This window comes from Athene noctua, chromosome 1, assembly GCF_965140245.1.
Source record: "Athene noctua chromosome 1, bAthNoc1.hap1.1, whole genome shotgun sequence".
Classification (NCBI taxonomy): domain Eukaryota; kingdom Metazoa; phylum Chordata; class Aves; order Strigiformes; family Strigidae; genus Athene; species Athene noctua.
The window spans coordinates 76,206,642-76,221,819 of NC_134037.1; the positions used below are offsets into that span (position 1 = coordinate 76,206,642).

Sequence of the window (15,178 nt, forward strand, 5' to 3'; positions counted from 1 at the left end):
ACCTGTCCAGAAGCCAGCAAGCCTGTGACAGAGCTGTCATTTCAGTCAGCACAGGCCAAACAGGCACTTTAGAACAGAGAACAGCAGGCTCAAAGTGAATATATGCTTTTGTGAATATATTGTATCTGCTGGGTACAAATATTCTGGGTGTTTGTAAAGCATTTGCTGTGCCAGATACCTGGTGGCCAGGAAGTCTGGTTAAGTTCTAGAAATTATCATACCATTACCATGTTAAAACAGTTATTTATGGATAAGAACAGTCAGCCCTTGCAAAGCAATGAGCTGATTTAATTTAAAGTATGCTGGATTAAAATGGATTTCCCAAAAGTAGAACTCAAAGAAAAAATTTTAATAAAGTAAAAAAAAGTATGCAAGTTTCATAGGGGTCTGTAATGATGATTTCTTTAAACTACCAAAGAGTTCTCCAAAAATCAGAAAGAACACAAAAGATCTGTGCAAAGAAGTTTTAACACCATTCCTTATAAAGTATAATGAACAAACTAATGAATTCTCTACAGAGACCTGAAGTATTCTATTACCCTTTGATTCTTCTGCTCAACAGTTCTCCTTAAAGAACTGCATACATTGTCTTTCAAACAACATACATTCAAAACCTAAGAAAAGCTACAGCCTGTCTTATTCCTTCATTTTGAAACTTCTGTATCTTCCTATTAAAAAGATATAGCAAACTCCGACTGAAGGTTAAGTTTCCCTTTGTAGAGGAGGGAGAGCAGGAGGAAGGAAATACAGGAGAAGGAGGTGGTCAACTCCCCCTGCAGAGACCCATTCAGCATCTTTGCTGTATAATGCATACTAAGTAGGATGTAAATCTACTTCAATTAGCAAGTATGCATGCATGTGCAGGAGCTAAGAAAATTACACTGCTGCCTTGGCTCCACTGTTTGCAAGGCTCTGGCAATACCCCCCTCCACTGTTATTGTTACCACAAGAACAACAACCACCAAAAAATCCAACAATGAATCACCAAAACAAGCTAGAAGCTGCTCAAGCATGAAGACATGGGAGAAAAGCTTTTTACTTCACTATGTCTAAGATAAGCTGTTTGCTACTTACTTGTGTCTGTGGATGATAGCATTAAAGGCGAGTCCATCTGCCCAGCTTGTAGTGAAGTTCAGAACATTGACTTGACTGTAAGGTCGTGTGGACTGACGAACCCAGCTCAGCAGGATCTTTTCACTGTTGGTCTGCTGCAAATCTGACATGATGTTCTTCATGACATCCTTTACCTGCAAGACAGAAGCAACTACACCTTACAGACGTATTTTCCACTTTTCCTGCTTACAAAACCTTTGAACCAAGCTATTTCACAAATCAGGAAAATGTCTTTCCCATGAAATGCTATGAATCAAACTCACTCCTCACATGAAACTTGGGAACAGGAATCTTCAGGCCATCTTTGCACTCTACTGATTACATGAGCCAGTAATGCTTCATGTAATAATGACACATTACTCTTACATGATCCTCCCCCTCTCCTCCGTGCTGCCTACTCTAAGCATGGGATATAATATTTCTTACTGCCTCATGCTGCAGTTCCACTAGTAAGCAAACGCGAAAAATACATCTTGCACAGGTTTTCTGCAAGATGACGGTATCTACTCAGACAACAAAAGTAGTCTGCTGTTTGAGTACTATGCATAAGCATCTGCCAAAGTGCCTCCAAGTGAATTCTCAGGTACCTGAATAAACGAAGATCAATTCAACATACAAGACTAAAAAACAAACCTACAGAGCAGTATATAAGACAAAAGCTTAACACAGCCACCTAGATAGTAAAAAACTACCTGCTAACTGAAATGCATAAAAGCCTTGAGAAATAAATCTAAATACAATGCTTCTGCCTGAAAAGTCTCTCTGCAATTAACACCAGCAGGAACTAAACTGAGAGGCTGAGTACAACAGAGTACACGTATCGGGGAGGCAGCCAATAGACAGAGATCAGAAACCAAACACTGGCCTGCCTTTATTTACCATCCCAAAATAGAAGCAGTGTTTTCCGCCACCAAAACCCCAGGAAGGTTTGTGAGAATCCCAGGAGATCAGTGCACACAATTCCTCAAAACAAAGAGATTTTGCAGCAGCCTCTTACCTGCCAGTGTAAGATAATGCTCCACAGCAGACCCAGCGTCAGCTTGTGATTTCCATCAACAATGTCAGTTCCTCCAATATTCACCAATTCCACCTAGAGAGGTTGGATCAATGCTATATTAAATGCCGTTATTACAGCTTCAAGTCACAACCCCACCCCATATTCCTGGCTGTCAAGCCACATACTATCAAGTGCTCTAAATTAAAAAGTAGTTAGGGAGAGAGAACTCAAGATGACAAAGTACCATCTGAATTTGTGATAACAAGTGCTTAAACAACACGACAAAAGATGGCACCACAAAAGAAACTCCACTGGAAGAGTTTTATCCTCTCCTATAATATACCGATACATAACAGCAGTTAAAACTGACCAACAGAAATGCAAAAATGAAGGATCCAATGTTAAAAAAAACAAACCAAACCTGAAGCAGTCCTGCTCTTAGACACTCAGATATTACAGAACCATGAAAACCCTGTAATTAAGAGTAGGTATGTCCTCTGCATTGAACTAGCATCCAAATGGGACAGGTTTATACAAGGAAACCAAAAGCTCAAGGGAAAAATAAAATTTTAAAGTTTCCTATATGCATAGGACCCCACAAAGACTCAGTGATGGTCTAACTGAGATCATTAAAGAGAAGAACACAGATAAAGAATCAAGGAGATTACTTCAGTAAGCAAGAGGGCTGGAGAGGCTACCCACTCCTGCATCAAGTATTCAGCTCTCAGAAGCAGCAAACCTTAGAGCACACTACCAGATACTCGCTCAGTGCTACTTTAGAGTTTGAACTGAACTGGGGCATCAAGCCTCCATTCAGTCAGTGCAGAGAAAAACAACACTAACTCTGAACCACCTTTTGGCGGGAACCAGCGGCAGCACATTGCATTAGTCACCACCGTACCTATGGAAATTGGGCTAGAAAGAGCTGCTTGTGGCAAATAAGGGAGATACCTCCCTGGGTGTATTCACAGATACAGCAAATGCTGCAATGCACTCCCACACAGGGCAGATGGTGGGGCTTCATTCTTGTAAATAACTTGAGCCAGGAGCATCCTCCAGCCCCAGGGAGGAGTGATACAGTTAATTTCACCTCGATGGGGAAGCTTTTTTCTCCCTCTCATCCCTGCTCCAAAACAGTGTTATCCTCAGTGCCTACCAGAAACACCTCCCAGCTGACACTAAGAAGTGTACGTAGGCATTGCTTGGGATCAGAACTAGTCACAGAGACACCACCTGCACCAAGGAGCTGGCTAGCAATTAGGCAGTATGGACAATGACAGGACAGTATCCAAGCCCATGCCCTGGCTCTCACTGGACACAGCCCACACTGACCGAATAAATAAGAAGAAAGTTTCATTTTGTTTTAGAGGATATTGCCGATATATTAGAATATCACAGGTATTCCATGAATATTTTTCCTCTTATCACACAATTACTAATAGATTCAATTCTGAAAAATGTACTTATAACCTCATTGCTTTCAGGTGTCATCTTGAAAATTCTCAGTTCCCCATAGGTCTCTTGGTTAGGAGAAACAAATCAAAAATACATTGCAAGATTAACATGGAACCACAAATTGCACTTCAAAGTACTAAGGAGGCTTGTGGATTGTCCTCTACAAATTTTTACAGCAGCCGGAACAGAATTTTACAGCAATATTCTTTGCAAATACTAGGCATGTATTTTAAGATAACTGTGAATTAGACTGAAAGAGGTCCAAAGAATCAGTGTGGATCATTAAACAACACACTGGAAAGCACTCTAGAACTCATGGACCAGAAAGCAAGACTAAAGATCAAGGACACAAAAATAAAACAATTACATTACAAGAGCTTTTTTCACCTGTAATATAAGAAAAACACCCCTGAGAATGGGTAACAAAAAAAGCTTCACTTTTTAATCGCACATCAATAGTAGTAATAATAATAATAATGCATTCCTCTTGCTATCTACACCATACATAAAAGAAAATACTCCACATGTCAATTTTTGTATTTTAATGATTCTGAACTAAAACAATGCTTTGCAGGATGCAGTCAGCAGTCCACTAGGATGGTGAGTGGACTACTGCAATTAAAGCAAAGAAAACCAATAAAAGAAAGCTGACAGTAGACAGTTATTAGCTATATGGAATGATCTCCAGTGGGGTTCTTTTAATTATTGTTTTTTAAAACTTGGTTCACAAATCAAAAACAGTTGAAATTCATTACTTAGAACCATTCTGCTCATTAGATGGATGAGGTTTACAGAATCATTTGAACATCTACACCCTAGGTTTGTCTGATCTTTGAAATACATTTAAACACTTTTGTAAGTTATTTCACATTATGAATGTGAACCAGACAACACTCAGAATATTCAAACTCTGAGACAACAGACCACAACTGCTTCTCCCTTCCATCTTAACACACAGAAACAAACTAACAAAGTAGTATGTATAAATCATATACATGACCTTAACAACCTTCAGCTAACACCCTCTGTTTACTTCTACAAACTCTGATCATGCTAGCTTAAGGAAGAATTAATTATTGTAAACCAGTATTAATTTATTATCTTCATAAAAGTAATTTTAAGCTGGAAAGACTGATTACTTATACTTAGAAAAAAGTTAATCAATACTTACAGTACCTCAAAATAAAAAACAACAAACAACCCACGACTAAATTTTGACTACTTCCTAGAAATATGACACTAGTCCACCAACACAGAGGGGAAATTGCGGTATTACACAGCATGTTTGTATCACTCTTCAATCAGCAGTTTACATAAATAGGTCAGTGTCTTTTTGCATTAGATATACTTTATTGCTAGAATGTTCTTATTAAGTTACTTTAGTGACCTGACATTCAAAAATAGGAATTCTAACTATAGAGAATATGCTTATCAGGAATTGTTTTTCAGGGGAAAATAAAATCACTTTTATCAAAATGAAACAATTATTCTTATTTTTCTTAAAAAAGGATTGGGGTTGGTTTGTTCTTCTAATCAGTTTACCAAAGATCCAAATTAGAAACCCTTAGTACAGATTTGACACAGAACTGACAGATGCAGATGGTAAGATCCTCCTGGATTTTGAGAGCAGGACACAAAAAAGATACACAAAACCTGTCATACCGTTAAAGATTTTTGCATAAATTACACATCATCACTGGAAATTAGGTTTTTGTCCTGCCAGATTCATGAGCTATGCACAGCAGAGCTTCAAGTCACTGTTGTTTTAGGAGTTGAACACATTTCAACAAAACACAGTTTAGTTAACACCATTAAGTTAGCATTTTAAGATTTCACAAAATTGCAAGACACTGAAATTCTACATTAAATAAGGAAAACTGAAAACAGTTTACTCATCTTGCTGAATTCTCAGGTACCAAAAATCTTTATTCTCTGCATTTTGAACTCATTTACACACAGGAATAAATTAAAGAATCTATCAAAAAGTTGTGGAAAAACATGCTCACGTTGTTCTGATGCAAGACTTGCAGTACTCTGTTGACATTATTTAAGGCATGTACTCGTGTGGAACCTCGTTCTTTAGGCTGAAAATAAAAAGTTACAATCTGTTCACATCAGAATTAGATTGACAGACCAAACAAAATAAATGATAGAACAAACAGAAAATTTGTCTTAATTTTCTCCAGGTTTTGGGTGGGATTTTTTAAAGTAGGAACAAAAACCAAACAAAATCATCCACTACGATTTCAAAATGAAAACTGGTCAGAATATTATTCCTCAATTCAAGGCACAGGACAAGCCTTGCATTCAAAATGCATTTCAGTTAATCTTTAGTAAATCCAGAATTTTTATTCCCAGCATCTGCAGAACTATAAACTGGCAATACAACAGCAAAGTGGGAGTTCCCAGGGAAAATCTGAAGGTTTTGAACGTTTGCCAGAGTTCTTGAAATTTTTTGGCTCCCAAGAGGGAACAAGCAGCAATTTGTTTTTCTGGCACGGGAAGATTGCTGTATCTTTGCATACTGGGAAGAAGTTATGCTTCCTGACTTTCCCTTCCTTTTAATATCAGGGGGAAGTGAACCACTGCAACTCTTGACAATACCTGCCACTCCATTTGCTTTTAATGACTGCAGTTTAATTCTTATGGCAGAACACAGTCCTACCGAAAGACCATGGTGGTTCAAACAGGGTAATCAACAGAACGAGAAACCAAAACACTCCTATTGTCTTCAGTATACTTCAAATCAGACCACAAATCTTTAGAAGTACTAGTGAAATGCAGATGTTTAAAAAAACCAAGGCAAGCTTGTAAGGTGAAAATTTAAACAGTTGAAGGTTCCCCATAAGGTCAATAAATAAATCTGGAGATTTATTATAAATAGTGCAATCAAGAATTTAATCCCAAGTGATGGCACAGGTTTCACCATGACTCATTTTTCTTTCTGAAGAGGCATCAGTGTTAGCAGGGGAAGAGTTTTCAATCACACAGAGACTTTCCCAAACAATACTTTAGTTTTCAGCCCTTTCCTATCTATAGATCACAAAGGATTTTTCAACAGAGATGCAGATTTTTGCATTACCTAGCAAACATTACTAGCTGTTGTCTTTTTTCTTTAAGGATTGTTTCATGAGCTTATTTGAAAAAGTCCAGATACCCAGCTAAATGCTGCTCTTCCAGATCATTCAGCAGAAAACCTTTAAAAGATCTCTATTTAAAATACACATCATGTGAAGAACACCATTGGTTTTTCATGCTTTGCTAAACAGTATGTTAACCCTCAAGTGAGCACTACACAGCGAACTTCAGCCTAATCCTCTATCCCATGAGTGGAGTTCATGGGAATTTCACTGGAACTGTAGAGAGAAAGTACGTACTACAAGCAAAATAGGCTTTTAAATATTTTAATTACATATCAGCGTTTTTTTGTGTATTTTGTTTATTTGTTGTGTTCTTGTTCATAAAAAAACACTCATACACATTTCTCTTACCAGAGGTTTCCCTGTCAGACCTTCCAAAAGGTCCAAAAGCTTCCTTCCATCTTTCAGATCCGTGAACATGTCCTTAACTGGCGGCTTCCCACTCTGCAGAAGAAACAAAAGCAGTAATAAAAATAGTGTTTAAGTAGAATCTCCCTGAAAAAGGTACTTTGTCTTTCAATTCATTCTTATTTAGTACTGAATGTAGTAAATAAAAGCTAGGGGAACTGAAAAGCATCCTTCCCTTCTTCACTTTTTTTTCTTCCCTGTCTCTATGGTTCCATGCATCAGCAGCCTAGTACTGAGAAACCAAATCAGTGCATCCTGGCTCCTTTGGGGTAGATGTGTTAACACGCAAAGACAACAAAAAACCCTTGGCAAGTTTAAAGAGGCATTTTGGAAAGAATGCTTTAGTTTGGCTGTGTCTAAAGGAGGAAAAAACAGGTTTTTCAGAAAGAAGCTACTGAGACAAATTCTCTCAGATTTAAAAAAAGAAAAAACAAAAAATGACTTGGAATTGAGCCCTGTGTAAAGAGCTGCTGCTTTTGCTGACTAGTAGAGCAAAAGGTATAACATATTGAAACAAATTAATCATTTTCTCTACCTTGGAAGAGGAAGCAAAATGTGAAACTCGGAGCTACTCTACATTTCTAATATTCATTTTCCTTGGGAGTGAAAAGACTCTGTACAAGAATAGCAGTAGAGGATAGCAGAATCATGTTAACCTTTTCCATGCTCCCTTTCAGTCTTATTTCTTCATGGACCCTAAGAAAGTTAACGTGGGGAAGTGCTACATGGGAGCGGGAGAAGACACAGGCAGCAAGAAACTAATTGCATTTGTTTTGTAATATTCATCTGCTGGCTGCCAGGAGATCAATTAAGCTACCGCTTCCAGTGTCCCTTTGAAGTAACAATTTAAGAATAAAAATACTTTCCAAGAAGCATACAAAACTCCAGTATTGCCTTTTTCTACCACCTTAGCTTTGTAACATTGCTCTTCAGAAAGGCGGCTGTCAAAGGCTCATCTTACATGACATCAATCAGCTGACATGCATCTCCTCTACCTTCACTTCCCTCCTCCTGCCCTAACAGCTGCTAGTAAATGCTAAATGCTTCCTAACAAATGAGAAAGAGCACTGAACCACCCAGTGAATCTGATTTTCTGGCAAATATCTGGTTTTCCTCAAAATCTATAAGGGTTTTTCTTAAATGTCCACTTTAGATTTGATATACAAGAAATCAGAGCTGAATAGCTGCAAGTCATATTTTAATCTCTGTACAGAAACATACCTAAATTTAACTCTCAGTACCAGCTAAACAGTGGTGAGAATGTCCATAGAACTAAGGTCACTTCTTAAAATACACAGATGTTGGCCCCAGTGTCCAATATTAAATTAGTTTTGCAATGAATTTTCCTCTAATTACTTTTACAAGTCATGCCTGAAAAGTTGTAAATACACACATTAACACGTACTTAGATAAAGGGTGTGGAAAATTAGGTAGTTGTCAGACCAATACCAAATAGGAGTATTTGTTAAATACCAGCGTTTTATAACATTCTGTCATTACATATTGGTACTTCCTGAGCTCAGCTATGCTCTTTCTAGTACAGTAAGGGACAAGGCTTTCCTCCTTAGCACATGCACTTTTCACAGATGATTCAGATGCTTCACTGCTGCATAGCAACTTAACCAAATCTTTAAAGCACGCCAGAGCAGAAGAGGAATAACTAAGAGTAGATGCTGGGAAGCCTCTTGTACAGTTTATAGTGTATAATGGGAGGAGATGATCCACAATGCAATTATCCCAGATCCCAGTAAAATGTGGTTTAAGTTTGGTTTGCATCACCAGACGGAAGATATTAGAAGTAGCTTGGTAAGGGCATGAGGAAACTGCTCACATGTCCAGCAGAGCAGACAGAAGGAACTAACAGAGGTCTCACTGGGCACAGCACGACTCAAACACTCATTGTGAAAGCAAATACCTATTAGCAATTGAAGTGCGGGGTCTCATAAAAGTGGAGTAGAGGGGGAGAATCACCTCCCTTGACCTGCTGACCACACTTTTTATGCAGCCCAGGATATGGCTGGCTTTCTGGGCTACAAGCACACCTTACTGTCTCACATCCAACTTTTCATCCATCAGTATGCCCAAGTCCTTCTCCATAAGGCTGCTCAATCCATTCATCCCCCAGTCTGTACTGATATTGAGGATTGCCCTGACACAGGTGCAGGACCTTGTACTTGGCCTGGCTGAACTTCATGAGGTTCACATGGGCCTACTTCTCAAGCCTGTCAAGGTCTTTCTGGACAGCATTCTTTCCCTCCTACAAATCAGCTGCACCACTCAGTGTAGTGTCATTTGCAAACTTGCTGAGGATGCACTCAAAACCACTGTGTGTCACTGATGAAGATACTAAACAGTACAGGTTGGAATTTGGACCTCTGAGACACATCACTTGTGATTGATCTCCATTTCTACACTGAGCAGTTGCCTGCAACTGTTTGGATGCAACCATCCAGCCAATGCTTTATCCATCTAACAGTCCATTCATGAAACCCATACCTCCCCAATTTAGTGAGGAGGATGTTGTGGGAGACGGTATCAAATATAATTAATTATATAAATAAAACAATGAACACATGTAGCACACAGACCGATAACACCAAACTGAGACTGCCCATAGCTATATAGCCTCAATAAATTTGTTGTCTTAAGTCCAGAAGTTGAAAACAAAAAATAATTTTGATCTGCTGAAAAAGCAGAAAGATAACAAGAGTGTTGAGAGCATACAGCCTTCTTTTTTTTGTTTCCCATTCCCTCACTTCACATGCATGAAAACAAGCTGAATGACTTCCTTCTTTCAATCATTCATTTCAACAGGTCATGGTACGTTCCAGCCCTATGCAATGCGCCCTGCTGTGATGGTGGAAATAATTCAGATTTGCTTTCTCAGGAGAACGTTTTTTTCCATTTCACTGGCCATCAGAGCACCATGTCCTGCTGTCAGTTTAAAGAGTCAGCAGAAGAGTATTAAATTATTTCTGCAAACTAAGCCACTCCTTCCTGGTTTATTAAAGCATCCACTATTCTCAAATCAGAGACACAGCAACATGCAAAGCCTCTGTATTTAGCAAAGTCTAGCAAAATGCTCTCTATGGGAATGAAGTCAGTATACAGGAAGCACCTCTACAGCCAGAAACCTGCTCCTCCAGCTTCCCACACCCACCTGAGGAACACACAGGCACCTGGTGGCAGCGGCCACCCAGGCAGCCCCAGTCATTCCACCAGGGCACACAGCCAGCCCACCGCGCTGCTGTCGCAGCAGGTGCGGAGACTGTGCATGAGCTGCACTCTCCTCTGCTCACACTGCCTTTCCCCATCCATGAGTTTTCCTCATACTTGGACACCCATTTCCACAGAGGATCTGCTATCTGAGCCACATGGTCTGCAGTCACGAACATCACTGCTCTGTCCTCCCATGCACAGTGCAGCTAGATGCTGCCTGGTTTCCCTGGGATGCAGGTTAGATAGCAACCTGCCGTGCTTCAGGAAGTCTTTTCTTTTCCAGCAGAACAGCTACATATCCCAGCTTCTGACAGCTGTATGGCTCAAAGTTTATTAAGCTTAGAAAGGAGATGGAAATAATTTTATAAAATGGCAGCTCAAGGGATAGTACCATACATCCATTTCCCAAGAGAAGACAAGGAAAAGCTGGTGCGATTCTGGCAGAAAACCTATACACACCCTCCTTGGCCAGCCCAGACTGATGCCATCACCATCTCCTTATGAGAAAACAGATGTAGAGCCCCATCTCTTTGTATGTAGGACACACCACTGAGCCTACCGGGGGAGGCTACTGTGGCAACACAGAGTCAGTCCGGGGACCACAATACATGACCACTAAGGCTGGACCTGTGCTTGTAGTTAGGGAAGCCTAATTCAAACCAAGTGCCATCAGGGCCAGGAGCACTCCAGTCCCTGGCTCTGACCCACCACCCCAACTCCCAGCACAGGGTACCTGACAGGCCCATAGAGACAGCACTGCCCAAGCCATACTGGGGTGGAGCAAGTGGCCCTGGGACCAGGTCTGTGCTAGGACAGACTGGCATGCTGCAGCAAGGGCTAGGGCTCTGGGGAAGGGCAGAAGTCCTCTCCTACCCTATAGGGTAAGGCATAGGGCTCTGCAGATCATCTCCCCTGCCGTCTCTGCCCATACCCATACTGATCACTCCTAGCCTCCAGAAAGCAGTCTGACATTCTAAAAAAAAAAAAAAAAACAAACCAAACAACACACTGTACCCAGAGATATACACACAAATAAACATATAAAAAGCATATGTATCGCTGTAGAATCCTGCCTGGTATACAGTATGCTAAGCCAATCTAAATTTCTCCTTTTCAGACTCAACAATATTTTACTCACTTCCTACATACTTAAAGACTACACAAGTACAAAGCAGTTGAGCCTCCACCAGCATCCCATAAGGAGCAGCAGTCCATCACTGAGCACAATGGATCAAGAAATTTAAATATTTGCCTTATAAGAGTGACAGTGACAAACTATACTGAGCCCTTCATCAAGGGCAAATGGCTAGTCATGGTTGCGTTGGTAAGTACTTAAGGAGCAGCCTACATTCTGCTAAGCACTGTACAAATATGAGGCAGATAATGGGTCCTTTCTCAAAGACAAAATAGGGTCCAGTTTATACTACAAAGCTAGTGCAAAGGACAGGCAGGGACACCACGTGCCAGGAGAACTATGTCATTTCAGGAGTAAAACATTCACATGCCCCTCACTGAACACTTACCAGTTAACAGAAGGTAGTTTTTCTCAGCTTTGCTTATGTTTGCTGCAACAGCAAAAAAACTCTGACAGAAACCTCTTCCCCTCAGCCTGCCTGAGAGGGCTTTGCCTCTCTTTTGCCAACAGAGTTGTTCTAGTGTGACAAGAGCTTGATAAGACAGATGAAAGAACATAATTAACAGACCTAACTCAGAGGCCATGTTGACTCCCCAATGCTTTAAATTGACACTGACAGCAGGAAAGGAGCTCATTCACTTCAGTAGGGACTGGCAAAAGGGAAAGAGGAAGAGGGAAGGGAAAGGAAGACAGAGCAAGAGAAAGGAAAGTGAAGAAATAAAAGCTGGAGACAGTATGTAAGCTGGGGCTAGGTCTGCTTGTGCTTCTATAAACTGTGTGGTGACACATTTGTTATCCACCATGGGGCTCATGCCCAAGGACTCTAGCCAGATCCAATTCACCATGTTACATTTATTCCAACAAACATTTTGAAGCCAGCCTTTGTGCTAACAAGAGCAGGGGAGGGAAGATACAGAGAACAACTTTTGCTAGTTATCCACAGCAGAAAACACTTTTTCTGTTGATTCATCTCTCATGGGGCAGCAGCAGTTTCTGAATGATCTGTGAGCTGGAGACCAGTGCAAGCCGTTATGTGGCAAGACCAGTCACCATGGGCACGTTGGCTTCGCATGACCCAGTGAGACACTGGCACCATTTGGGAAGAACAGCACATGCGCAGTGATCTTTTCGCAGCAGCAGCAGCCGCTGCCCTCACATGCCCCTTGGCCATCTTTCATCCCCTCTACCTAGATCAGGTTTAAGAGGGTGACTCACTTCCTTGTGTGCATCTAAGATTACTTGCAAAGAAGAGTCATCCAGGCCAGCCAATATGACTGTGCAGAAATCATTCCTTCCCCTTGTCAGAAAGCATTCCCAGGAAACAGAGGAAGATATAAAAAAAACCCCAACCAGATTATTTAAGACTCATCCAGTGCTACCAACACTAGAAAGACCCATCAACATTTATAGTTTGTTTTACTGGAGCCACACACAGCTAGAAGTCAGCAGTCTTTCTTGAATATATTTTACAGTAGAACATTACCTGTTTCTTTATTATTAATGGGGAACTGTATCAAATTTAGCCAAGTTATAGAGAATCAAAGGGAGTCACAAATTCTCAGTAAGACAAAGCCTTTTTTTTTAACACAAGCTATTACTTATTTTATCACAGGTATTTACGCTTTGTATATGTTCTTGAACATGAAACTATATGCAGTTAGCCATTAAAGAAGCTTTCATGTCTATCTAGTTGTTTAACTAGAAACACGCAGTTTTATGTCACCATAGTTACTTGCAGCAGAGAATTTACATATTATTTAAATCAATAATTATTGAAGGTACTTAACTTTTCCAATAAATAAATGCCAAAGATATTCGAGAATAAGAGATAAGACACATCTATTTCACATCCTCCTCAGTGATACTGATTCAGACCTCCTAGTGACGACATTATAACCAGGATGAAAGGTCCTCTCAGTTTCACAGTAATGCACACTGGCTGTCACTAGAGAAGTAACACATATTGTAAAAGCATACGTATGACCTTCACTAGCCATCACGGGAATGCAGCAGATGAGTTCTGGCTGCTCAAAGCAGTGCTGGGAAAAGCCCTAGTTGCCACTTAGATCATCTGCCACCTCCAAAACACCAGGATACCCTGAAAGGATATAGGAAGCAGTACATTTTGATTTTCCATTAGATTCTTCTGATCTTCCAGTGTCACTTCTATGAAAGTCAGAGTTGTCTTTCACTAATTATTTTTGACAAACAGATGACTACTTTTAATCTCCAATAAGATGCTCAGTAAATAGGTCAAAATATTTGAAGAGCTGCAAAGACCCGTTTCACATTTTATTGAAAAAGGCAAAATATTGAACAGGTTGGGAGCTTAAACTAGAACACGAACCATTGGTAATGTTCAAGTATCATGACCAGAGTAAGAAACAGAAACATGCCAAGTGCTGCTACATTATGAGGCCAGTACATGGGAACTCAATGTGGGAAACAATTCAGAAAGCAAAAAGGTCATTGACAGAAGTAAACAACTATGTCAATAAATAATCTTGCCAATTTCTAATTTAAGACCATAGTCATTGTTTACAGAAGTGTTTTATTAAGACGTGACACTTTTTTTCCATTCTCCTTCCACTGACATGCAGGAATTATAGGACAGCATACATAAATACCAGCTATACCGTGACAGATGTATTTGAGTATGCCTGAGTAGTTGTGGCATCTCTACATAACACTAGTACTAGAACTATTAACTGAAATGCCAAGTAATAAACAGATTAAAAGTTAATCACAGGAGAAAAACACCTTATAGACCTAATTTAATATCACTACCAATGCTTAAAAGTAAAATAATTACAAGCAACGAAATTGCTATTTAAAACTCCAGGCTAACAGGAGAAAAAAGAAAAAAGACTCCTCGCCGAGATATGCTCGAAAGTTTGATTCTGCTAGATGACAGACAGGAGTTCAAGGAGCAGCAAAACTGAAGAGCTAAAGATAGCTCAATCCATAGAACACCTAAAATACTTGACTGACAACACGATAGGAGAGAAAACATGTAAAAGCAAATATTAGACATAGTAAGGCAGCAAAACAAACACAAGGCATCAGCAACTCTGTGGCTCTTTTTTTCTCCCCAGTGTATCTATTAACGCATTTATATGAGCTTACATTATTATAATACATTTAATGTAACAGTACTAACCTCAGCTCTCTATTAAGCCTCATTGTGTATTATTACCAGCAGGGACAGTTGGGACATACTTCTTATCAGTGTCAGTTATTTTTCCTGTAAGTTTGGAAGGGCTTTTAGTTTTGTTTTTAAAGTCAGCTAACTTCAGATTGTAACTTGGTTCCTTAAAAAAAACCTCCTGCTGACCAGGTTGACTATTGTTCTCATTAGCAATTAACAGGTAAAGGGACAAGTTTGCTTCAATGTCTACTGGGCTCAGCTCTAGTGCCCAACAAGGTCACACAAACACACAAACACTCCAACAACTGGGATAACAGGGACGATGAATCAGAGTCAAATTCAGTCCCAAAGCCTAGAGCATTAATCAAAATCCGCAGTAATTACAGTCCATATTACTATATCAAGCTCTAAGATCCAGCAAGGGAGATGCTGCCTGCACCCTGTTCTTAGAGCAGAAAACAACAGCAGTTGAGCGGAGAGCAGAAAACTAGCAATTCTCATGCTATAGCTAAATCTGGGAGAGATCATGAGCTGCTATGTATTTTATTGCTTTCGCGCTATAA

The 15,178-nt window shown here is 39.9% G+C and overlaps 1 protein-coding gene across 5 annotated transcripts in view; it reads right to left on the bottom strand.

The window, feature by feature from the left end:
* UTRN (utrophin) overlaps positions 1-15,178 on the bottom strand; it is a 384,959-nt gene that overhangs the window by 305,263 nt on the left and 64,518 nt on the right. For all 5 annotated transcript variants that reach the window (XM_074896615.1, XM_074896617.1, XM_074896614.1 and 2 more), the window contains 4 exons: positions 7,057-7,149; positions 5,572-5,649; positions 2,111-2,203; positions 1,075-1,247 (listed from right to left, as the gene is read on the bottom strand). In XM_074896615.1, the coding sequence (XP_074752716.1) occupies positions 1,075-1,247; positions 2,111-2,203; positions 5,572-5,649; positions 7,057-7,149 (437 nt within the window). The remainder of the gene's footprint in view (positions 1-1,074; positions 1,248-2,110; positions 2,204-5,571; positions 5,650-7,056; positions 7,150-15,178) is intronic.